Here is a 27,032-nt window from a genome sequence, read left to right on the forward strand (position 1 = left end):
GCTGCCTGAAAACATTTTATAACATTTAAAAAGAAAGCAATACAATATTCTTAAAACCTCTTTTTAATCTGATACTATTAATAAAAATATTGTGAGGGGTAAAGTCATATTTTAATGCAATAGATTACCCTGACAAAATACTGCGAAGGGATTTCATTCATTCACTCCTTTCCTTCACAAAAAATGCTCACAGGTACAATTGCAGGCTCCTCAAATGACTTTGTCGGTGAAAAGCACATACCTTTCTGAGCGTCCGCCCTCCAGACTATATCTCAGATAGGTCATACCATCGAGGAAGTGACTGCCAGGCAGAGAATCATCTCCAAGTTCTTTTAGGTCCTCTGGTCGAAGGTACTCTCCACCATCTCCTGTCATTGTATCATCTCCTTGTGCAAAGGTTTGAAGAAGCTTTAATGATCTAACAACACGACATTATCCCTGACAAAACTAGAATCACCAATGGTTAGTAGCCCCCGTACGGCATATACATTGTTACTGCTTAGTACACAGCAATATCTGGAAGCTTATTTAAACAGAAAATCCACATCTAATGTTAATGGTTTTATACCTATTGCAATGCATTTAGCATATGGAATGTGTGATCATTTACAAAACAATTTAGTGCTATAATTTACAGAGCCTACATAAAATGATAAGCATCCAAAGTATGGGATAAGATAAATATCCAGTTATCACCTTGACAGATACAAGTAATTTTGAGATCGCTCGGAGTGCATGACAAGCCTTTGCTTTGGGGAAGATAATTCCCTTATGGGTCTTTAGCAACCTTTGTTCTTTGGAGAATGGTGAAGCATATTACATTCTCTTCTAGCAGCTTGATTCAGGACTAAATTTAGCGTAAGGTGTCTGATCACAGAATGGAAAGAACTGTCTTGCAGAGCATTTCATCTAGATGCTAACTGTAGGGCATAGGGAACCTAGGATTTCAGTTTTTATTTAAAAGGAACTTTCTTCTAAAAAAAAAAATATAAAAAAATATTGCTTCTTCAAAGATGACATTGTTACAAAAAAAGCCTTTACATTTTATCAAAACAAAGGTTTATTTCCTACATAAAAAAATAAAATCAGATTAGCATGTCCTGAAAATGTAAATAATATATATATATATATATATATATATATATATATAGATAGTTTAATATATATATGTATATATATATATATACATATATATATATTAAACTAAGGATGAGACTGCATTTAAGGAACCCCCTGCAGTAGTAAGGGTTATGAGAGATTCACAGTAGCGGAATTATATTTACAACATAGATAAGTAATAAAAGAAAAAAGGGTCTACGGGTAGAACTAGGTTAGTTTCATATAACATTCTAGGGCACATGCTGGGAGGATAACACCTGCTCTAAAACTGGATTTCATTTTAGATCAACTACCTGCACATGTCGGTATGTGTTAAAAATTAAGCACAGCCAACAAGCTTACCAGCATCAAGCGCCCCCCACACCACAAACACATTTATTTCACACTAACACACCGTTCTGAGATACCTTGCACACTGAGAAGTCTCTCGTCAGACAGAAGATCATCATCAAAGAGTTTAAAGGCTGTGTGAAGCATATTTCAGTTTGACAACATAATGAGAGAGAGCTAGAGCTAATATAATACTCCGCAGGGAAAGTAAGGGAGCCCCATATCTTACATAATGATGGTTCAAAATGGTTGCTAAGCAAACGAGGCGTATAGTCGGAGCAATGTGGTATTGGCAGCAAACATTTAAAGGGGGTAACAAAAGTAATGATGAAAAGAGGCCCCCACGAGCTGTTAAACATAGCAATATAGCAATATTTAATGAAAACATCAGGTTCTCACACAGACCACCAGTGGTCCATGTCCTCACTGCATTGACTAGACGTGGTACTGCTACCTATAAGCAGAGTAGACAGCTGTCTAAAGCCCCCACTCCCCCAAGGTCTACCTAAAAGGGTGACTCCATGTAAATGTTCAGCATTGTAATATCTTTTATATAAAAGCATTTCTGATCATTAATATTGTGTCCTTTAGTTTATGCATACGTATCATTTTTATTTCTTATGTTAGACATGGATCTCCAATAAGTATTTCTGATTAGGGCTGCTAAGAACCTAGAGCTGGCCCAGAGAAGGAGAAGAAGGACTTTTGCTTTCAATGTAAAGAAAAAAAGTGAGGTATATGTCAAGGTTCCATATTGCAAATCACAGTAATGTAATAGGCATTACATATTTTTAATGGGGTTTATATATATATATATATATATATATTAGTTTTTAAGAAATGAGATTTTAGGCTATAATGATACATACCTTCCTCATCAGAAACGTCAAGCACTTCTGTCATTGTTTCAGGCACATTAAGTTTGTGTTTCTCCGTCACGGTCTGCTGTGGGAAGCATATTACACAGGTATTATTATTATTATTATTATCAGTATTTATTGTTTTATATAGCATACTGTGCATATTACAAGAAACACAAAATTATCACCAGTTTAAAAGGACCAACACTCCAGGTGCATCACCCTCTAGCTGTGGTAACAATAACCCCCACACTTTGAATGACTCAGATTTATATTATTATTATTATCTTAAAATGTATGGAGGAACTGCTTGTTAGTGTTGTACATTTATGGAAAGTACATTTCTAGGCACACAAGGGAACTGTGTCTCCAGGACTGGATATGTGGCCATACACAAATAAGTACATGCAATATGGAGAACTATTATTATAGCATCATCATCTGGACTGCCCTCTACAGGAGCTACCCGTCATTAACAGCTTGCTGTGGTTAGCAGTTACCACTGAGAAACATAACTAATAAACCCCTTTTATTAAGACACAATAAAATTACCGGACACAGAGAAGAAAAGAAAAAAGGTCCATCATAAGAACATGCTGATTCCTTTAATCTGTCTATAATGACGTTGGGAAATAAAAATTAACCTGATTGGCAGAGGGATGGGAAAGGAGGGAAGGGAGGTGTCTTCCTGGCTACAATATGAGAAATAAGCCCACTAACCCCAAAATACCATGCAGAAAAATGGAGTGAAGAAGCCTTCTTCAGGAGTCATGGTAGAATACCCGGAAAAACTAAACAAGGGGAAAGGACTGATTCCACTAAAGTGATGATAAATGGTTGGTGCTTGCGAGCTGTAAGCCTACGCAACAACAAAAAAACTAAGCAAGCAGTAAGGAGAATCAGTGGATGCATCAGACCAGACCAGAGTTTGGACATTTAGTCCAGGGGCAAAACTAGCATTCTTTAGGGGGAGATCTGGATTGATATGCCCCATCACTTTGAGGACTCAGGGGACCCACTGATTGCAATCCCCCTGTAGGAGAGTTTTATGGACTTGCACTTGGGATTGGCACTAATCGCTCATCAATGCTTACAGAGACAGGAGAGAGTTGGCCAACCAAAGCATGAGGATTTTTTGTATATTTGATATTCAATGCATATAAATGTATTTATTTGCATGAAATTAAAATGTCATTTGAAACCTTCATGAGTTAAATAAAGTATTTAATCTGTGACAGATTTCCAAAGTCAAAAATAGACCAGAAGTAACAGACGGCAGGTGGGCAGCTCTGCAGTGTGTGGAGGGGAGAGACCAAGAACGCACACAAAGTAGCTAAGAACTGCTAAGAACCTCGCATGGCAGCTCTTGCAAAGAATCACACACTTCTAGAATTAAAGATTAAAGCTCCGAATACAAAAAACATATAGCTAGAAATATTGTTTCATAAAGAAAAAAAACACAACTAAAATATGACTATTCCTTTAAGAATAAACTGAACAGTTTACTGTCCCTGACACTCCCAGTGAAGAAGAATACATATTAAAGTACTCTGTGAGTCCAAATTTTCGCACATCTTGCAGCCGCATTGGGGGGAAGTAGACAGCCTTAGCAAAGCCCAGTACACATGTGGGAATTTATGTGGTGGGAGAGATGACATTCTTCCATCCTTTCTCTTTTCTCTCGCCTTCCCTATTCTCCTTTTTCTGCCTTCTCTTTTTCCCTCCTCTTCTTTATCGTGCCTATCTCTCATTTTCCCTTTTTTGTTTCTCCTTTCTCTCATCTCTCCCCCTCTCTTTCTTTATTCTATTTTCTCTTTTGTACCTCCTCTCACCCTTTTTATTTCTTTATACTAAACAAAATTTTACCATACCTGGACCATGGCCCATCCACACCAAAAATCTCTCAAAGAGTGTCCAAGAGAACAACTCTGCAAAATGTCTGTTCCTTTATACTCACATTTTGTATTTTACCGCAGTGAATGTCTATTAATATATACTTCGTGTCCACATGACATATAAAAGGGTATATTTTGTAGACCGAAAAGAGGCTAATAGTCAGTCTGGCGCCAAACAACAAAGAAAAAAAAAGCATAATGTGGCGGGCACTCTGTGGGGGGGCTTGGAAAATAAACATTGTGTAGCATAAGCAAACAAAAAGCATGTTGATAGTTTAATAAAGAAGTCACTGTACTCCCCCAAATGTGCTGTTTCAATTATACATGCAGGTGCATAATACAACATGAGAGATAATGGTGACTATAGGTCAATACCGTACAATACTGTCTAAATATGCATGTGGTGAATAATAGAATAATAAAGTTTGGCTACAGAGTCACAACTACTTGTGTAAATGTAAAACAGAAAAAAACATAAGAAAATAAGTATTAAAATAAATATACAGTTGGTCACAGGGAACAAGTAAATTCCATGTCTTAGTCAATAGCCTCCAAGAACAATATTTCCAGCTGAGAAAGGAAGTTTATATATGAAAAGATGTCTTTAAAGTTGTAATTGTGACCTTCCGACATTTTCCCAGTTGAATAATATAAAAGGAACTAGAAATGTTGCAATCAAGTGTCAGAGGCGCTGTTCCTAAGGCGCAATAATACGAGATCATTCTTCAGTCTTTACATGTAGAGGTGGTACCATCATACAAGCAGATTAAGCAGCTGCTTAGGGACCCCAATGGTCTAAGGGGCCACATAGACAATGAAGGGTAGCTTATATCATGCCAATTGTTTATTTATGTTTATTGTAAACAATAACTTTCGGCCCCTAGGTTTCTCTGATGATGTCATGTTAGTCTGATGCTGCACAGCATCATCCAATACATGATCTGGTAGAACTAGTTAGTAAGTCAGAGCCTGACCAGTACATAATGTGATATGTAAAGCATATAGTAACAGCTGATATGTTTGCTAGATGTTTGCTTCCAGCAACAGATTGCTCATTATCTGTACACACTCTCTTGGCGGTATGTGAGCTGGTTTTATGCCTTTGCTTACTGGAACCGCCACAACTGATGACATCATCTCAGTTTAACCCTTTTGTTATTAAAAAAAAAAGAGTAATATTTGCTTTGCTATGCCATTATCCCTGCATGGAAAATGTTATTTTCACATTTGACAATTGTCCAGAATTTCCAGAGACAGACCCTAGCCTTAGTTCCAAAGAGGCAAGATATAAACCTTTCCAACATTTCCCTGCTAAATATTTTAACTTGTGATCCTCTTTACACAGTCTAAGAAAAAAAATCTTCACCGTCAAATCTCCGGAGCCATCTTTAATTATTTGTTATGTGAAGAACAGTTATTAAGATATTTTTTTAAAAAATGTCCTTCATCTTACCAGTACAAGTGACCACAAAAAATAAATAAATCCCAAGATGAAGAAGTCCAGAGGGCATCAACATTGGGACTTCACAACACATCTTCAAACTCTGGTTAATACTTACAGTTGTGGTCGTAACAATTTCTTCAGTAACAACCTTCAGTGTATCCACCACAGAGATGTATCCCAGGCGCCTTGCAATTGCGAGGGCTGTATTGCCATTCTGCAGGGGAAGGTGGAGTGGGAATGAGAAGATGTGAACCCAATGAGATCACACAGCCGACAGTGAATGAGACAGCCTTTCCATCTAAAACAAGCCACTAAGCACCAAATATAAGAAAAAAGGGCACTGGTTTCTACCAATAATCAGTAGTTCACTTCAGAAGAGCTCGGTTTCCGCTCTTATCCCCATGGCAACGTAACACACCGACATCTGCCAGCGTTTCTGCATAATAACCTACTGTCTGCAACACGCTATAAACCCAATAGCTTCTGAAAGCTTCTTCCAAATAGGCCATCCGAGTTTGAAAAATGTACGCAAAATGCATAAAATATGAAATGTTTTAAATACGTTTAAGAAGAAGCCGTTCTGCTCTCAGATGGAGCTCCAACAGCCACTTTGTCGGAGGAAGTGCAATGATTACACAGATTGGATTCATTTGGACACACAGCGTTCCCTTAAGAAAAATAAAGCTACGCATGCACATCTGACAGTGATTTAGTCCAAGTACATGTAATTTCCACAGAGGAAAGTATTACTGGTGCCTCTACGAAATACTTCAGCTATATGTCACTAATATATATTATTCATTCGCAGGCACTTATTTTATTTATTATTATGTGTGTGTGTTTTTGTATGTAACTAACAAAAGATATCATAGATGTAGTTTCTATAACCGGATAATATAGAACAGACACTTCCCATTGATACAAATATCATTTGTAGTAGTAAGATGAACAGTTCATAATAGCGAGGATATGTTACATCTGCGTATACAAACTTAAATTATATAGAAAATATAATTCCCAATTCTATGTTCTCCTATAGGGTCTATGCATTTCAGAACATCGTCATGTCTCTGTGAAGTGAAGTCTTAGTAACAGGAGTGGACAAAAGGTTACCGCTCCAGCTGTTGTTGAACTACAACTCCCATGATTCTCAGGGGCCACAACGGCCACATGGCAGCTGCAAAGTAGCTGTAGTTTAGCAACAATCTTTCTCATGCACTTGCTCTGCAGCTGATCAAACACACATCACCCCCTAGAAATGTGAAGATTATAAATAAACTGGTATCAGCAAACAGTACGATCGGGAAACACTTAGGCCGGGCAGATGGGGAGCTTTCATCCCTGGGGCACTTTATCAGCCATGAGGAACATTATAATAAATGTTAGCCTTTTGGAATGGAGAGAAGGAAATGTAGGATGTACAGACAAATATGTCGATAACATAACGATAATAATAACTAACCTGGCCCTTTTATGCCACTTTAATACAGTTAAAGGTGCAAACATACACAACATGCATTACATGTGTTTAACCACCAGGGGTAACCTAAGTAACTACTGCTGCTGTGAATGAATACTCCCATCATAGCAGACCAGCCAAGGGCATGAATGAGCATGATGGGAGCTGTATCAAACAGAAGCCTGAGAGTGACACGTGATACAGACCGCTGCTCACCACCAAACATATCAGTAATGCTTACAATAGAGAGTCTCGGGCGAGTTCAAACAGTATCCATTATATTGTAGGAAAAGGTGGCTCAGATCAGACTATTGATCACAAAGTAAAACATTTACAGGGAGCAGGTCATTGATATACAGTATACAGGGTCATTGTATGAAAACCAATCTATAATGAGAATGGAAACCATAAGGCACCTTATAACGATTACCTGCCTTAATAGAGAACAGGTTGTTTGAATATGGTGCCACGCAGTGTTGTCACAAAGGAAGTGTAGCTAACAATGAAATCACTTTTTTATTCATCGTGTCTTTGCTTCTTATCTGGTTACTTTTTGTACAGAATGTTTGAGGTTATGCAATCATTCTGTAAACACCTTTAAACCAGCAGAGCACTTCTGACCTCAATCTGACGTTCACAATTGTATTCACTTATTTGTGGATGTGTAAATGTTACACAATCTATGCATTTCATTTCAGGCTTACATATCCTATTAGGACTAATTGCAAGATGGATATTTTATCAAAGGTTAATGTTAAGCAAACACAGCAGGTAACAAACACGTGAATATGTTAGATTGCAAGCTTTCAAGACTACTTAGGTCTCTTCTTCAGGCAGAATAAAGGCATCAGCATCATCAAATTTGGTCTTGTTCCTTCTATAATTAGCACAATAATATGCAATACCTCTAAGATGATTAAACTGCTTAGGGGGAAACCACAAATATCTCTTGTAAACTAACATTTTCTGAAGGCTAAGCCAGTGGCATGAAACTTGACCACCCTGAGATCTCATGAACAGAATGTAGCAAATTCAAAAATCATTCTATGTAGCTAGGTGCTGCTTTAATTCCGATTCTGTACATTAAAGTGAACGTCTCTCAATGAAACATTATACGAAAATGTGTATTCTATATATTTCTTCATCTTTGATCCGTATGTTGATGTTGGTGAGTTGGCTAGAGCCATAGGAATGTAGAACCTTATTAACAAATTAGCAGTAAGGTAAGGTTCTAAATCCAAATATCTTTGGTCTATACATCTGCTAAGTCAATAACAAGATTAAATGCAAATGGGACCTCATATAAAAAAGCATTTTCTTTGTTTCTACACTATTCAGCTAAAAAAACCCGACTTGATGCAGCAGAACACAGAGTCTTTGTGTCATTAACCCCTTAATGACAAAGCCCGTACATGTACGGGCTCAAAATGCATTGTTTTGAATGGGTTTAGGGACCGCCCATTGTCCTTAAGGGGTTAACAAATTAATGAATTTGTTAGTTCTTGATGTTTTCTACTCCAGGTGTTGGCTATATTAAAGTCCTTAAAACTTTAGATGATTCCCCCCAAAATATATTTAAAAAAGCCTCTTCTTTGCAAAGTTCCGCCTGCACGGCCTTTGTCCTTTATTCTTAAAGTGCGATGAGAAGGAGTATTAGAACTTACCGCAGTTGTAGCATTTGGCTTTGCTCCGTGTTGGAGGAGAACATTTATGATGTGTGTATGTCCTTGCTGGGCAGCCTGATGTAAAGGTGTGTAGCCATTCTGTTTGAAAGAAACATAAAATCATAAAATCTGCATAGTAAACAAAAGCAGTATACTTTTCAATCATGGACTCCTAATAACGACATCAAATTGGTCTCGGCCGTTATTATTTATCTTGCAATAATCTTATAACTCCCGAGAGTTTATTTAATAAGGTCACATTGTGTTTGTATAAAGGTACCCAATCTATTTTAGGATGTCATATTATTCTTTCTTGTTTTTAATTTAAGCACATGGCCTGAGCCTTTGTTTGTGCCAGCTCCATTTCTATAACCAGATCCCCTAATTTTGGCAATGCAAAAAGTACAAAAATGCATGGATATTCATAATGGCTTCAAAAACACAAATATAAAAATATAAGACTTTGGAAATATCTTTATTGTTTATATGTCATGTTGGTTGTTCACAGTGATCTAGTAGATTTAGTGTACAAAATCATCAACATAAGAAAAGTGAGTTGAAATGGGAGAGAAGAGAGAATGTGGTTACCTTTGTCTTCGCACAGACACTCGCTCCATGTTTTAGAAGGAAGTTGACCGTTTTGATGTTTCCATAGTGGGAGGCTACGATTAGCGGCGTGTAACCAAGCTGAAAAAGGCCGTAATGTTGTTGCTTAGTGAATGACCATAAACATATACCTACAAAAGTGTTTAGCGGGAGCAGCTCAGTTGTCACAGCAACATCATCCTGAAAAGACTCAGATCCATGGTAAATAGATGCATAGCTAAAATTCACTAATTTCATACTATTTTCTAATTAGTTTGACAGTGTTCCAGAGGCAAACTATTTAACAATGGGTTTTTTTGTGGAAAGGATGGGTTATTGGAAGTACCTTGGTTTGGGCATCCAGATTGGCACCATTCTTTTCCAGTATCTCCGCTACATTCACCTTGTCTTCCTGGGCAGCGAGGTGCAAGGGTGTCAACCCATTCTGTAAAGAAAAGAAAAAAAAATACTTGGGATCCTCAAATAGATTAGACTAATGTACAAATTCAATGAAGAAGCTGACATTTTTGTTTTTTTTTGTACCTATTTTTCTGAGCTGGAAGATGCTACAGAAAGTATCACAGAAAGTAAGGAGCCGTCCCAGCTATGTTAAAAGCAACAACATCTGCTTAATATTTTATGGAAATGGCTTAATATACAGTTTTAATGCTTTAATATGCATTAAAAAAAATACATTATATTATTCATGTTCTTACTTTTATTGTCAACTTAAGGGTTTTGCTGCACAATGCCTAGTGCTTTTCTACTCAATTTATTATCATGTGGATGGAAAAGTATTATAAATCACTACAAGAACTTGTTTGAATGTGTATCCACCTATTTGTCATCTTTTAGGCATGTGTTCTCCTAACAAACAGTTCTTTGAGCAGATTATACAGTTGAATATAGGACAAATGGGTCCCATGTCTATTTTTGAGTGTGTATGAACCTCTTGATGCTACAAGAAAAAAAAACAAAAGATGCTCTCACCTTGGTTCCTACATGAAGGTTGGCCTTTTTATTCAGCAGCAGCGTCACCATGTCTGTGTGGCCTTCCTGGGACGCCAGGTGAAGAGGGGTCACCCCCTGTTTAGTTAGAATGTTGGTGTCGGCCTCGTAGTTAAGCAGAGTCGTAGCAATCTGCATCTGGTTCTTCTTGGCAGCAATGTGCAAAGGTGTGTAACCATTCTAGAACAGCCGACACATTACAAATATTACCCCACGCTCCAGAATCGAATTGACCTAAGCAGTACCCATGTCTGAACAGGGAAGACTGTAAGACACTTCAAAACATCCGTGCCAACTATGAAATATGTTCTAAAACCAATTTACCCAAAACCCTGCCGGTACACCACGCATTGGTCAACATTTATTAATAACTTAAAATTAAGCCAATACTAAAATAAAATTGAGTTGTAAATTGCAAGAAAATCTATGTGATTTTTTAACATGCTATGGAAAGAGGCCATTAATATTGACTAGTTGTTTTCTCAATAAATAGATAGTGACTGCATTCAGCTTTCAGACTTTGAAGTACATATTTTTCATAGAAATTACTTATAAAAAAAAGCAGATATATAGACGATATAATCTTTTACTAAAGTAAAACTCAATGAAGTAAAACATTTTTTTTTCCATTATTACTATAATTATTTTTTTCAACTCGATCAGAGCAAAAAGGGAGTTTAATGAATGGCAGTTGAACCCGCTACGAGAAATAAATGAGTTATTTAGTGCAGCGAGATCTCACCTTGGCTGTGACATGGGGCGAGGCACCTTTTTCCAGTAGCAACAGCGCCACCTTCTGGTTGTCATAGTGAGCGGCAACATGGAGAGGTGTGAGCCCATTCTGCAAAGGGCGTGTTTGTTATGGGGTTAATCAGTTAGCTAACAAAACTATGACATAAATTACAGACATTTACCTGTTACGGAACACATTATACACACAATGAACCTACTTTGTGTTACCAGCGTATTATTTAGTTAACATGAGATGAGCGCTTATGTTTAATGTTTAGGATATGTTCATCCTACGTGATAACAGTCTAATGTTTATGCTAGGCAACATCATTCCTTATAATACCCCATACGACATACCTTGCCTGCGGCATCAGGGGGCGCTCTACGTTGCAACAATAATTTGGCCACATCCAGACTTCCGTATTTTGCGGCCACATGGAGCGGCGTGAATCCTTTCTGCAATTATCAAAAACAGGTAGCTATTCAAAAGGTGAGACTTTTAAAGGAAAGCAGGAAAACAGAAATGAATTTACGCATTGATTATGCGGTTAATCTAAAATAGCTCATAGATCTTTATTCTTCAGGGTGGCTGTAAAGCCCACCAAGACCAAAAACAAAATAGAATACGGTTATGGTTAAAAATCTTTTGGGTCAGCGTTTCCTATGGGTTTGAGGTTAAGGTTTTTCCAAGTACACAGCTATGTTATTACACATTGATCTAGTGATATTTAACACAATTTTTCTTAGACGTCTCCCAATCAGGATAAAAAAGGCAGAATTCTACAACGAGGCACCAGCTGACACTAAACAGCAACATCTGGTTCATTTGACATGGATGACTGTGAATAATCCTCATGGCATACAGCATTTAGTGAATATCTGCCAATGCGTGTTAATAGTTTTCTATGTATTATCCCTGATTGAATTAATAAGGCTGCCTGGGTTATAGAGCATCATCTGGGGGGGTTAGGCTATGCTCTAGTAAAGCTGCAAGCGGGGACAGGAAGTATGATATCATATCGCTACAGTTTTTGAGATTTATTTCTTCCTACTGGAAAATAAATGTATTAAATTTTAAGAAAAGGAAACTGCCACATTGAATGGTAGTCTCGGTTGAACATCCCCCCCCCCACCCATGCACTTCTGATGGGCAACTAGGGCATTTTCTTTCATGTGGCTGGGCTAGGAGACAGGGCTTTAGTGAGACTTAATGGATATGATAGCTGAGAGGTCCCTTTAAATTAACGTGGATCCATATATGAGGTCCTGAGGGTTACCTCTCCCTGCATGAGCTGGTGCTTTCAGCCTTTCTGCCTGTCCCTCGTGAATCATGAGGGACAGGTAGATGTGAGATGACCTAGAACTGTGCAGAACAACATGTGGCATGGTCTTCATTTCTGAGTGCTGTGCTGCCCTCTGGTGGATAACATGTGAACTGTGCCTCGTAATATTTACCTATATATTTTCTGGACACATTTCGACTAGATTATCTAAATGCTCTTTAAAACCAGTGGCGACTCTAGAAACAATATATAGGGGGGGCACACAAGATACCACAGTCAAACTGGGGGGGGGCATTAATAATTTCCACCATTAAATCATACCACTGAGAAAATATATATGTATATTGCCAAAAGTAATGTGCTATGGAATGATACTTTTGTTACTGGCCAATACAATACTTGATCATTCAACATGGGAAGCCTGAAGCCACAATTTAGTACGACTAATCCTTGAAATCCTTTAAATAACACAATACCTTAACTTTTGCACCAAATGATTTCAGGGCCTAATATTAGATCCTGCTGCTGATATATATATATATATTAGCCCCTGCTGCCCAAATATATTAATATTAGCCCCAGTTGCCGATATATATATATTAATATTAGTCCCTGCTGCCGATATATATATAAATATATATATAAATATTAGACCCTGCTGCCGATAGCAGGTATAGATCAACACATTAACACACAAACCCAGCTTTGCATGTATAGATCAATTGAAATTTACTTGTGATCTCAGCACCGAAGGTATATATCAAATAAACAGAATCAGACATACAAATCCTGTATTTGCAGGTATACAATAATAATATATGAAACGTAGCATCGCAGGTATAGATCAAATAAATACATGGAAACAGCATTGCAGGTATTAATCAACTGAACAAGACATACAAACCCTGTATTTGCAGGTATACATAAATAATGTATGGAAACATAGCATAGCAGATATGGATCTACAGAAGAACACACAAAAACCCAGCTTTGCAGGTATAGATCAATTGGAATTCACATAAAAACACGGCATTAATGGTATATTTAAAACCCGCTAAATTACAGGGATAGATCACAGGTTGCACCCCCCCAAAGCCAGCCCTGGTGTCCACACTGCCCACATAGAACCTGGCCAGCACCCAGATAACACACATACGATTTGCCACCTTTGTCCCATATACACCCTGCCTGTGCCATCTTGGTCCCCAAGGCTCAAACATCCTGCTAGTGCCATCTTTGCCCTTCCACAATTATACATCTATGATACGCACAATCAGATTAATTCATGCTCTCCCTCATTCAGACAGTTCATCCACATATTAACTCATGCTCTCCCTCATTCAGACAATTCATCCACATATTAACTCATGCTCTCCCTCATTCAGACAATTCATCCACATATTAACTCATGCTCTCCCTCATTCAGACAATTCATCCACATATTAATGCATGCTCTCCCTCATTCAGACAATTCATCCATTTTAAGAAACTACGCCCCTTGGAGCTTCAAATGAGGGGCTACATGTATTTCTAGGACAAAAGTTGAGTGCACAAATAATGATGGAATATGTCGCTTTGGCTAGAAAATATGTTTTTTCTAACCATAATGACATGTTCATTTGTGTCTTGCGCACTCCAGGTTTGTACTAGAAACACATGCAGCCCCTCATTTGATGCGCCAAGGGATGTCGTTTTTGCAAATGTGTACTTTTTGTGCCATAATTTAACTTCCTACGTGAGCAGTAATGCCACGTCAAGGCTTCAACCCTAATTACTGACCATTCACACGCTTTTCATATCTCCATTCACTCGCAGAAGCACACACTATACTTTCCATACATTCACTCACAGAAGCACACAGCATTCTTTCCCCTTACAATCCCAAAGAAATGATGGTAAAGGGAGAAAAAAAAATCACTTTTACAGCAAAAATAAGTTTTGCAGTAAAAATGCAAGGCGCTCCAGGGATGATATGCTTACTCACATACCGCACAGGCTAAATGGCTGATTTTAATAATATTTGCAGTTCATCAGGATTTCAAAAATTGCCTCCCTCTACCGTTGGCTAAATTTAACCCCATGATCAAAGGGATCATAGGATTAAAAATTAGTATCGGCCATTTTTAAAAAGGGAATGTGACTTTTTATAGCTATATGATCGCTGTGGTAACATTGGCTACCACAGTGATCATTTAGCTAGAATACTTAAACTTATTTATTTTTTTTTAATGTTAAACTACTTTATGTTTAAATAATTTAATTTGGGGGTCTCTAGGCAATTTTGATCTTTTTTATCTGCCTTTAGAGACCCCCAAATCATTTTTTTTACATTTTTATTTTTTTAACTTAATATTTTTTATTATTTTTTTACAATCTATATACCGTTGGAAAGGCGAGGCGATTACCTTTCCAACGGTATATGTTGGGGGTCTGTAGCTGCTTAGATGCCTGAGATACAGGCATCTAAGCAGCATGCCCCCATACCGCTTTAACTGACAATTGTCAGTTTTTAATAAAGTTGCGCGGTGACGTCATCGCGTCATTGCGCGAGACGTCACCGGGCAGATTGGGTGGCCCCGGTGATGCCCTTCAGTTTCAGGGGCAGATCGCCGGGGTAGGTGGTGATGGAGGTCCACAGACCTCCATCAAGGTAAGGTAGTGCTAGTGACGGCATGGTGCCGTCGTTAGCACCTGACTGGGACTGCTAGCGGCGGCACCATGCCGTCGTTAGCAGTCAAGGAGTTACAAATTCGGCGGGGGGGCAACAGGGGGGACAAGGAATAACCTAGGGGGGGCAATTGCCCCCCCTTGCCCCCCTGTAGCGACGCCACTGTTTAAAACCAATGCTCATGTAATCACTTTCCACTTGTTCTCTTTGTTCTCGTTACAAATGCCATCTATTCACATGCAAGCCCACATGTTTGGATTCTTTATTATGTTTATGTCCCATCGTGCTCCATTCCGATCACCGTTTCCATGCATTGTGACATTCCTAAAGATGCTTAAAAACTCAATTATAATGTTGTTTTGTTGCTTTTGCTTTATATTGAAATTGATTTGTATAACTGGGAATAATGGTTATGGATTATAAATAATACCCATACCATAAAAAAGCCTAACCATGCTTCCGAAGGGTATGATGAGTAATGCTTGCCAAGCTGGTTCGCTGGATTTGGTTCCTTACAAATGTCCCACCGCCAAGATTATTTGGGTATATATAATGACCAAATCTTGGTACAACCAGTGCTGTATTTTGGCAGCAGAGGTAAGTAGTGGTGGTGGGGGGATATGATGCCATTTCTTGGCTTGCCGCATTTTAAGGACATGTGTTGCCAAGTACGTTTGCCATTGGAAGCTGTGCTCGCTAGGCACAGTCCTCCATGGTGTATATGGGCCGATGAGTGATCTCTCACTGGCCCATGGAGAAGTAGTGTGTCTGGGAGCGTGATAAGCCAGGAACCTGTAGCCCCACACCGCCAAAGCCAGAATACGCCACTGATGCTCCACTTTTAACAACCTGCACAACATTTGTTCTTTGCACATAGGTCCCTCTGCATCATATGTATGCAAAATCAAACCAGAAGCAGTTAAATAGGGGATAAGCAGAATAAAGTATAGCTGCTCTAGTTTTGATTGACATCATGGGAGGCATCAAAGCACTGCAAGCACTCAATAATAATAATAATACTGCATTTTATAATAAATTTTGGTATGCTTTAATAGTCCAAAGAACGTTATTTAGTTCAACACAATTATTTAATCTTGTCTCTGAACAAGAAATGTTTGAGAAACTTTAAGGGCTAATATATAAAAAGCCTTAGTTACCTAAAGTCATTCAAGAAGAATGACAAGAGAGATTATGCATTTGCATGAAAGGTATGTCAATAAGAATATTTCCATTTTGTTTTTTAAATTAAAATCATTCACTCACTTAGCTCAACAGTTTCATCTGGCCATTTATACGCTAGAAATCTTACCTTAGTAGGCAATGAGTGAGCAGCACCGGCTTCCAGCAAGACCGATGCTACGTCCACTTGTCCTTCCCTTGCTGAAATATGAAGAGGAGTGTAGCCATTTGTGGTAGCAGCATCTGGATGAGCCATATGTTGCAGTAACAGCTGGACAATTTCTGCCTTTCCCAGGCGAGAAGCAATATGAAGAGGTGTCTGCTCCTCCTGGAGGGGAAATAAAACAGTGGTATTCCATTAATTAGCCACTTAACTAGTAATGGGAGCCATATTTAGGTGAACTACCAAAAGTTACAGGATAAAGACAAAGTGCCAAATACTTAATGGTTAACAGCGCCTCATAGGAAATCAAGTAAAGACAGACACAAAGCAAATAAAATGACAATAAATTAATACACATTTGTCAATGTAACATAGTAACATACATGTATAATGTAACATACTTTTGACAGTGTATTGTTTTTTATATTGTACTTTTTCAGCCATCATTACAGAGAACTGGGAATGATACATACACTGATCAGCCATAACATTAAGAGCACCTGCCTAATATGTGTACATCCCTCTTTTGCCTACAAAACAACCATGACCTGTTGAGGCATGGACTCCACTAGACCTCTGAAGGTGTGCTGTGGTATCTGGCTCCAAGGCTCCAAGATGTTCACTTGCTGCCTAAGATATCCCACCCACTGACAGGTGCCAAGATTGTCAGACTCTATATCTACACATACAGATTTTATGTATTTTGTGCATATTAGGTTTTCCTTCTATCTACAATTGTCACAGCTTCTTAATATACATTTAAATATAATTTTGGCTACTTCTAAAGAGTGCAGTTTTATATAATTTTACAACATATATATATTATTTTAACATACGCTAGGAATGTTGGTAAAGCAGTTACATTACAAGCTGCTTTCTCTGGGCAACCAACTGTCTGCTTGTGACTACCAGACCTAATTGATGGAATGTTTGCTTTCCATGATTTATGGCCATATGGTTTGACCTGGAGTCTACTGGTGGAGCCCTGCTTCACTTGGTCTTTTTCTCTTTTTCAGGGCAGGAGAAAAAAATTTGGCCACACCGAGCATCCAGTTTGGGGTAGTTTTAAAGGGGTTTGCACAAACTAGCCATTCTCTCATGTGGTCTGAACATAGTTACAATAACATTTTTTTTTTCATTTAATGCAGGCAACTGAAAAGTGTATAAATAAAGAGATGACAAAAAGAACCTACCCTGGCTCTGGCATCCACAAGCGCACCATTTCTTAGAAGGCAACGGACCACTTCCACCTGCCCAGCGCGTGCAGCCATGTGTAGTGCAGTCTCCCCACGCTGCCATATGATTAAAAAAAATGATGTTAACAGCCACTTATCAATAAGGAATACTAAAATACATCAACTGGGACCACTGTAGCATCCTTAAAAACATAAAAAAAGTTTTTCAAACACTGCACAATTTATTGGAACAACAATGAATCATTGATCATGTGAGAAAACAAAAAAATAAGTGGGCAAGATTGACAGATGATCTTGTCTGAAAGACGAAAGAACCAAGTTGTCTACCAAGGCCTATTTTTTTTTCTTTGGGACACTTTGGGAGTTCGCATAGGTTAGGTCATTTGTATTTCTTCAGATAGTCGCGGAACAATTATCTAATTAAGGAACTTACCTCTAGGAGAAGTTGAACACATCTCTTACAAGCCAAGGATCTGGGGGAATGGGGAAAAGCATAGCGGAGATTCTGCAGAATCCCTGCATACATTTTCAATGAGAAAATTGTGTATGCTGTAGTATCCCTTTATTTTTAATGATAATACAGCTTGTCGTTGGAGCGTTTCACCATGAATACGTGTTATTCAAAGAAGGATATTACCACACCTGTAAACTCGTCGCTTCTCAGCCAAGTAAGTAGAGGAAAGCCCAAGGTACTGCATTTGGTGTCCCCTGGTTTTGTCAACCGGGGCACTCACTGTGTGATTGTTGTGCGGGGGGCACAAATGCTCTTCACTGGTGAGGTTAGTAAGCAAACCTTTTGCACCTTGGACCCATCACTAGACTTTGTTTTCCCCACCTTAACCTAAATATGCCCTAGTCTATGGCTGGTGGTGGTGGGTGAATGTTTTAAAATACCAGCAATAGGCTGGAGGTGAGTAATGGCACTCTCATGTTTCAAAGAACACTTTTGAGTTTTTTGTGCATGTGCGAGTCTTGTGATATTGTTTGCATGTGATATGTTTTTTTTTTGTACACAGAGAAATGCCGCAGTGGAACTGGGTACCAGTTTTTGGTAGGATGGTGTCTTTCAGCCACTAACCCCCTTAAGGACTTCAGAAGACTCTCTCCTTCCTTGGCTGGGGAGAGCAGGGAGGGACTGAATAGCCCCTTGTGGGTAGTGCGGTCCCAGAAGATGAAGATCGGGGGTCCATTAACTACTGTGGCCTTACCGCTGCAGCACATTATTACCATTCTTCCGGCAAGACACACCGAGAGTACCTGGATGGACAGTCTCTCAGTCTCTTTAGTCTCTGAGCAGGTTGCATTTGCTAAATATTGCAAAACTGAAGTTGAATGCATATTCTGTTACTATATGGGAGTGGAAGCTCAAATTCTCTTTAGTTGCTGTAGAAATTAAATTCCCATGCTTTTCTTTTAGAATGCTCCTTAGCACCATGGTGATTTATAGTTCACCAACATCTGTAATGTCAAAGGAAGGGCACATTTGGCTTACTGGGTGTGGGTTGCCACAAGGCAGGACTTTTATGTGTTAGAACGATGTGACCTATTAATTGCAAGTAGTCTGTGGCAATAAGCTTTTCAAATAGTAAAATAACTTAATTGGCTACACCATTTTGTCTTTTACTGAAAAGCCTCATGGCTTCTTTTTACAATATGGTTTTGATTAACAGGATTTTTGAGATGCATACCTATTTGCACTCGTTAAATGCATAAAATACATGAATTTGTCAGTGTTAAACACAATGTGGTAGTCAATATTCAGAAGTTCTAATATTTGGATGAATTCAATTCTCACACTTATACATCTTTGTTGGTTTACTCTAAATAGTGGATTAATAGGGCCGATATAGTGATAGGAAGCTTCGGGAACTCTCTTGTTTCTTTTAAATAAGTTGCTGACATCATTATATCTACTGTTAAATCAGTTATGTTGTTAGGAACATTTAGTAATATGTGAATTAGATCAAAGAATAACAAAGCAATAGAAGAAACACCAATGTTGTACTATGGAGCCTATTCACTAACTTCAAAATGAATCTGCATAAAATAACATTTACATTTTTTACTAAAACCTTTTCTTTCCTAAACTAACCCCAATATGTCTAGTGGTTTGGCATTCTTTTTTGGTCTGATTAGGAATTATCAGCAACTCTCTCATGTTATACAGTCATCATAAGAAACTGGACAATGCTTCACTCGCCATCACATTTGTCATTGGGACAACCAATAAGCTACAGGCCTCTCCAGTAAGACGGGATCATTAAAAGCACACAGACAGCATACGTAAGGTACATAATAAGCAGCTGACTCAATATGAGTCAATGCAACACAAGAACAATGGTATATTACTTTGTGTCTCCATAAAATTAACCTAAAAATGGATTGCATGCACACTTAACTGGTTAAACATTTGTCACAACATACTGGGTGAACAGACTTGTTGGTAATGCCCAAACAGGTTCCAAATTGTACATTGGATCATGTTATTTGAAGACATACTCACAATGTTAGTGACATCTGGAGAGGCTCCATTTTGCAGCAGAAGGAGGACTATGTTCAAGTGGCCCATGAAGGCAGCCACATGTATTGGAGTGAGACCAGACTGTGAAACAAACCGACAGTCATTTTACTCCCCTGCACAAGACCACCTGGGCTTCTACAACTAAATCTCAGCAGAGGTTTGAAAGGATGGAGAGAGGATAGTAAGTATCGCAAGGCAAACATCAAAAAGGATAAGCAGAAGAAAAATGATGGAGAAAGGGAGAACAGGAGCTAACTATGTTTTGTAAGCTAAGAAAACCTTTTTTTTCTACCTCTGTTATAGCTTGGATTGAAGCCCCATATTTCACTAGGAGTTCCATAACTTTGATACGATTTTTCTTGCAGGCAATGTGCAATGGAGTAAAACCATTCTGTACAGAGAAACAACTGGTTAGCAAAACACATGCAAGGACCACGCTCAACAGTTCATGCCAACCACATGAAAAAGCAGCCTGTTCACAAAATGGAAACTGAAGCATGAGAATGTACGTGGCCGATGGCCGACAATCATCAAGTGCCCTGTTTCACCACCCGACGCATGCTACTGACTTGTTAGTCAAGGCGGGATCAGGTTACGAAACCACTTCACTTCAGAACAGAAGCAGCACTTCACCACATTCAGGTGTATGAGGCTGTCTCCATCATTTCACATAATAGACCGAATATACCGTATGTTAGTAATGGTGGCTTGAGTAGGAATTAGGACAATTTTGTTTAAAGTTTTAGTTTGGCAAAGTTTGCAGTATACACTTTTTAAGATTTTAGCCACCAATGAAAACACTTGTGACTATCTGGTACTTCCGTTACTTCCTACATATACAAACTCTGATGTGTTACTACCCGGTAGTCGTACAGTCAGGAAGCACAACTAATGTTTTCTGCATTTTTCCCCATTAAAGGTTAGCTATCATTTCTTTTTAACGTGGGTGACTTTATGATAAAGCGCTTGACTTCAGCAACAGATAACAATTACATAGCAAATTGCAAGACTTATTACAGGTAAAGCCTGCATTTTATCTTTTCAGCTTGGGTTCGTTACAAGACAACGGAATAATGTTAAAATGTATGCGCAAACAATCAGGAAGCAGCTTTTAAAAGAGCTGATCGGATTTTTGCGTTATTGATGGAGTACAGGTTCTGGGTGGATACGTTGTATTTGTTGATGCTATCCTCATGGAGCTCCATGATGCAGTTGCAGCTTCCCAACGTGAACAAGGTCCCTATGGAATTGCATTGGTGCTCATAGCAATAACACTATATGTGGGTTTATAAATCGATGGTGTACTTGATACTACTAAACTACTACTCTATCCAAACTGGCACTCCAGACAAGTATGAGATAAAGAAAATTCTCAAAAAGCTTTTTAAAAAAAGGAATATATACTGGAGACAGCATAGAGTTGAGTTGACAAGAATCTGGGGTGGAACATAGTAGGTGTAATAGTCTAAAACACTTTTTCAATGAGAAAGTGCTTACGCACGGCACATTCCTGCGTGAAACATGTTAGGCCGTGTCACGTGCTTTTAGATTGTCTTTATCTTTTTGCTTATGTTGAAGCCACTCTAGAACCTAGGGCAGAACACATTGTGGGCACATACAGGTAATGATATATCATTTGGGCATTCATTTGTGTAATGGGGCATCATACTGCCATTTTGTAAATGAGTTTCTACATAGCTGCATATGCTCAATGACGTAGGGTTGATCAATGTCACCCAATGGAAAGCGGAGATTTTTTTAAAATTCTTTTCTGAAATTCGATTTTGTCTTCCCGGTTGCAATGAAAGGCATGTCATGATTTACTTCTGAAGTGGTACAGAGCGATCACTTTACCAAGGCTCGGGCATTCGGATTTGCCCTCTTGTCGAGGAGAAGTTTGGTGACTCTATAATGACCACAGTGAGCTGCCACATGCAGGGCTGTCAGGTAGTCCAGAGTAACATCATCAACGGGAGCTTTATGCTGCAGTAGGTGCTTCACGCATTCAACGTGATCTCCTTGAGCTGCCATGTGTAGAGGAGAGAGTCCATTCTGCAACAACACAACCTGGGTTTTAATATCAAGGGTTCATATACACATTTACATAGAGAATACAATTTTTTTTTTTGAGGAATTCCTATCTTTGAATAATCCTTTGGATTGATTAGTGATTTTTTTTTTACCAGAACCCAACACAATGAATTATTTTTCCCTTTAAGAACAACCATGTTAAGGGCTTTCGTATGATTTTTACTAAACCTTTACAGCAATGAAGCTCTCTTATTACTTGTAAATACTGCAGACCACTTAGAATCTATATTGTTTACAAGAGGAATATATTGCGTTAAGGTTCAGATAGGGATTAACTGAGAAAGCTGATCTTGCATAGATATGGGACTCATAATGGCGAACATAAAAGTGTTTGCATAAAGATACCGAGATGGCAATGCTTAGCCCTTCAATTTCATCCGCACTCAAAATGTGCTCTTGTAACCCAGTTCAAGAATGCAACTAAATGAAAATCAATAACTGGCTCCATTATATTTCTTTATATAGAGAGCCTCTGCATAATACAGAGAGTCTCTGTGCCGAGGCACCACACCCAAGAAAATTCCAGTGTTTGGAATCCTCTCAATGCGCTGCAGAGGCTGAGCACCGCAAATCCACCAGCAGGTGGCGCCAGGATCTTTAGGATTAAAGGGACAACAGCAGGAGGGATGTTATGTGTTATTTGTAGTATGCGGTTCATTAGGTGACTTCATTTGTCTCTTAGCATGTGCCCCTGTGCATGATTTATCATCTTCGCTCTCCTCGTTTAATTTTTCCATCTCTACAGCCCTGCCCCAGACATTTCTCTTTGTCTTCTCCCTCATCTATCTTCTACGTGCCTTCCTTCTGACTCTTCTGCTTCCACACCCTCATTATTTCCCATTCACTCTTGAGATCTGCCAGTCAGTAGGGTTTATAAACTCATTGCAGAGACATTGCAGATCGCCAGCTTCTCTTTTGTGTATTGTCAGTCCAGTGAGTTTCACCTGCAATAAGGGCCAGTGTGGCCCTACGCCATGCACAGGTGGAATACAATTCAAGAAGTCATGCTAATTTATCAAACAATAGAGCAGGGGCAACTCTACCCACCTGGCAGATAAAACTCATTGGAGTCTGTCCTATGTAATCCTTGGTTAAACCAGTAACATTTTAGTTATTCATTAACTTATTGTTTATTGAATAAAAAAAAAACAGCATCCCAACATCACTTTCTGTCTTTACATTATCAGGTCTCTGTCTCTTCCTACGTCTCTGTTCTTTCTTGTCAGCTTAATCTTGCTTGTCTCTTTCCCACAGTTTTAGGCATAGGCTTCATTTAACATTACTGTAAGAATTTAAAATTGGGGTCAATTAAGCACACATATATAATGTGGCCCTCATTGACTTGGCTAGCAATATCATAACTGGTAGAATAATTCCCCTTTATTATACTCATGATATGAGTGCTTTCTCTTTGCCACATGCTCTATTTTGCGACAAAATTATCCAATAAAGTCTGTCATTGTGCCAAGAAATAATGTCTACCAAACTGTCCATCTGTTTCCAATTACGCAACTGTTGCTTTTCATACAGGAGTTGTTTTTCAGAGATTACTTTTTAATTTATTTGCGGAGCCTGTGCAAACGAGGCACAGCATAGCGCGAATGATGGGACACGTGCCTTGGTTCTTGCAAGAAGTGGTGCTCCTCTCTCCAGAAGAAGCTCTACAGGCTGGTCATGCCCGCTCCGTGCTGCGCAATGTAACGGGGTGAGTCCGTCCTGAAAAAACAAAATTAAAGTCAGCCTGATATTACTAACTGGCAGGGTATTCACAATAATATTAACACCGCACATTGCTTCATTCACAAAGCCTATAAATAAACCATCAATTTAGCCATGTCAAAAGGAAATGATTGTACCCTGGCCTCAGCTGTCAACCGGTCTTTACAAAGTCAGTGATGGATAAGTGCCCTTTCGCCTACGCTTTGTAAAGGACTCTGGGATTTCTGTTGATGTCGCTAAAATTATAGCTAAATGTACTAATCAATAGAGCGTCTTTTAGTTTAACACTCCAATCTAAAATCAGTCATATAACATCTTACGCAATCATTCTTTTCCAGATAAATGGGTTATCAATGTGAAGAACAGCACATTAGTACACTGTAGAACGTTGTAAAAAGCAGGCAATGTCCGTCAAGAACTGCCCACCTGTTCTCAGTGTGAAACTAAATATGATATAGTTATAACACGACACAGAATAGCTTTATAAGAGCCACGTAACGTGGTAGCTTTACTGCACCAAACTCAAATGTAGTAATGACATTAATGCAACCAATAATTCCTGATTCTGCAACACAACTGAACACAACTGAAATGTTAAAAAATTACTAAATTCATATAAATCACCTATACTGAACCAAAATACAGAAGTGAATGCATTTAGAACTGAGTTTGATAGACAGTTGAGCCAAAGCCAAATAGGTTGCCTAATGATTATTCCCACTTAGAAGCCTCTCAACTGTTCTCTCATCTGTGCCATTTCAGAGAAAGACATCTGTATCACTTACTTCCACTCAAGTAAGTATCAATTCCGCTGATAAAGACAAAGGATCCTTGCCTACACTACTCTGATAAGGGCAAACGATCATTGTCTATAGTTCTCTTCCCACTCTCAGGGAGTCTTTAGAAGAATTCTCAGACTTTCGAGGCTGTGTACTGGAAGTTCTTAACAATTTGCCCTTCGGTAAGTCCCCATTTGGGAGTGTTAAATGTTTGCTTTGTTGCAACATTACTGATGAAACACTCCATGATTTCTGTTCCTAGGGATAGAATGTCTTTATTAATTCATCTCATAGCCATAACTAGAATCAGTCTAGTCCTTTCATCAAGAGTTCTCTGCCAGCCCAAGGAAGCAGTTTTGTGCTAAAAAGAAGCTGGGTTAGCAAAAGATCCACATTTGAGATCCATTTTGCTCTTAGAGGTCCTAGAAACATTGTTCTTAGAAATATACAGTGTTTGAAACAAGCTCAATGGAAAACTGGCAACAACGTTACTAGCTTGCCCAACTGCAAGTACGCATTCAGGAGGTGTCAAACATGTTTTTGAGGTTAAATGCCACTCCAGAGATTATCATCTAATCAAACTGGCCTCAAAAGTCAAATTAGAACCAAACTCATTTGCATGAATTTCATTACTTTAGGAACTCTGCGTTCAAGTAAAAAGTCTTGTCTAGGTGTGGATCCCTTAATTGCTGTGCCTAGGGGGATAGTACTAACGAGGCCTCTGTAGGCTGAAATGAACATATGGGGTTGCTGTCTTCTTCAAGCACAATCTGTTTTGTTTTTTGGGGGCTCCGGACTGCCTTTGAAATTCTCAAATGTTGTTCTTATGATTCATTCAGTAGCTGCTAACCAGCTATAACTATTACCTGTGTTTACAGGCATGTGGTTAAGGATACATCATCATAGTATCATAGTACGGCACAAAGATTAGACCCGTCATATTTTCCAACAACCACTTACCCATGAATTTACCAACAATGTAATATCAATTATAAGCTAGACACAATCCAACTGGGAACAATGGTCATCAGTATAAATGTTAATGCTTATCTAATGATACGAAGGAGAAATTGTCATAAAGGTTACTTATATTATTAGTAACAGATATAAGGCGATTCAGAGCCTACACAAACCATGAATGGAAAAATGAGTATGTAATTCTTCACCTCAGCAAGTCTATTTTGTCTTTCTTTTTTATATGTACAGATTTTTTTTTTTTAGTATAGCAAAATGTAGGCCAAACACAAGTCTTTATTAAAGGCTACAGATGAAAATGTTCAATAATTATTATTTTTTATATAGTGCCATCATAGTCCGTAGCGCTGTACAAGGGGATCATTTTTACAAAATGTACTGTCATTTTCTGTTTTAAAATAACTATCAAAAAATATAAAAGTGTGTTGTATAAAGTTGTGTGTATTTTTTTTTTGGGAGCAGAAATGCTGGTCTGGATTTTAAATAATTTAATGACATGCTATTTTCCAGAAACCAAATGTAACTTTATCATTTATAATTAATTCCTTAACAGATTTACATCATCATTACATGTTGAATTATTGAAATCATTTTGAAACACTGCATGTTCTAAAAAGATTATCTACTCTCCATTTGGAATAGTCATCTATGCTCTTTCAGGAGTCACCCAAGGCTTTTACTGAGCACTAGATATAACTGGACGAGATGTGTTAAGCAGCAGTAATCTGGATGCAAACCACATGGTGCATTGATGAAGAAATGGGAACACACAGGATACGAGATTAAGCAAAATGCAGTTAAATGCTAATGGCGCAGGACTTGCAGAACACCAGTCGCGAGGATGCCCATTGCAATAGTACCATATGTCTCCAAAGAGCTACTTTATGCAAACACAAACATTTTTAATAACTACAGTTTGGAACACTGCCAACAAAACCATACGCTTTATCAAGACTCTGCTTTCCTATCCTATTATTTATTTGTTGTGTAGTGCCATCATATTCCCAGCACTGTTCAAAGACCTCCATGACTTGATCAAGTCTTTGTAGAGTAAAGAAGAGTAATGGAAGAAAAGTTAGTTAGTAGTAAAAGTTTTTTATGGTATTTTGTAGAGCAGGGTTGGTTGTCCAACTGGCACATCAAAGACTGGCTGGCAGCTTTCGGTCTGGAGGGCAAGACAATTAATACAGTGGGAACTGGGAAATGCCACGGCATAATGGACCAGAAACATAGTTACCATACAGAATAGCCCATCAACTTTAATATGAAGAGGGGTGTGGGCAGGGTAGAAATACTAAGCAAGGGATTTGCTGTAGATTGGGGTGGCTGGAGTTACATGTCAAAAAAGGTGCTACCCCACGT

General features: G+C 38.5%; 1 protein-coding gene across 32 annotated transcripts in view; it reads right to left on the bottom strand.

Moving 5' to 3' along the window:
• The window catches only part of ANK2 (ankyrin 2), a 210,166-nt gene that overhangs the window by 45,597 nt on the left and 137,537 nt on the right, over positions 1-27,032 (bottom strand). For 24 of the 32 annotated variants that reach the window (XM_053461465.1, XM_053461481.1, XM_053461482.1 and 21 more), the window contains 15 exons: positions 23,815-23,913; positions 21,961-22,158; positions 20,399-20,497; positions 20,089-20,187; positions 17,583-17,681; positions 16,357-16,554; positions 11,454-11,552; positions 11,107-11,205; positions 10,347-10,544; positions 9,703-9,801; positions 9,360-9,458; positions 8,772-8,870; positions 5,764-5,862; positions 2,319-2,394; positions 242-386 (listed from right to left, as the gene is read on the bottom strand). In XM_053461465.1, the coding sequence (XP_053317440.1) occupies positions 242-386; positions 2,319-2,394; positions 5,764-5,862; positions 8,772-8,870; positions 9,360-9,458; positions 9,703-9,801; positions 10,347-10,544; positions 11,107-11,205; positions 11,454-11,552; positions 16,357-16,554; positions 17,583-17,681; positions 20,089-20,187; positions 20,399-20,497; positions 21,961-22,158; positions 23,815-23,913 (1,805 nt within the window). The remainder of the gene's footprint in view (positions 1-241; positions 387-2,318; positions 2,395-5,763; positions 5,863-8,771; positions 8,871-9,359; positions 9,459-9,702; positions 9,802-10,346; positions 10,545-11,106; positions 11,206-11,453; positions 11,553-16,356; positions 16,555-17,582; positions 17,682-20,088; positions 20,188-20,398; positions 20,498-21,960; positions 22,159-23,814; positions 23,914-27,032) is intronic. The other 8 variants (XM_053461487.1, XM_053461470.1, XM_053461488.1 and 5 more) reach the window with 2 other exon arrangements.

This window comes from Spea bombifrons, chromosome 1 (genome assembly GCF_027358695.1).
Source record: "Spea bombifrons isolate aSpeBom1 chromosome 1, aSpeBom1.2.pri, whole genome shotgun sequence".
NCBI lineage: Eukaryota > Metazoa > Chordata > Amphibia > Anura > Pelobatidae > Spea > Spea bombifrons.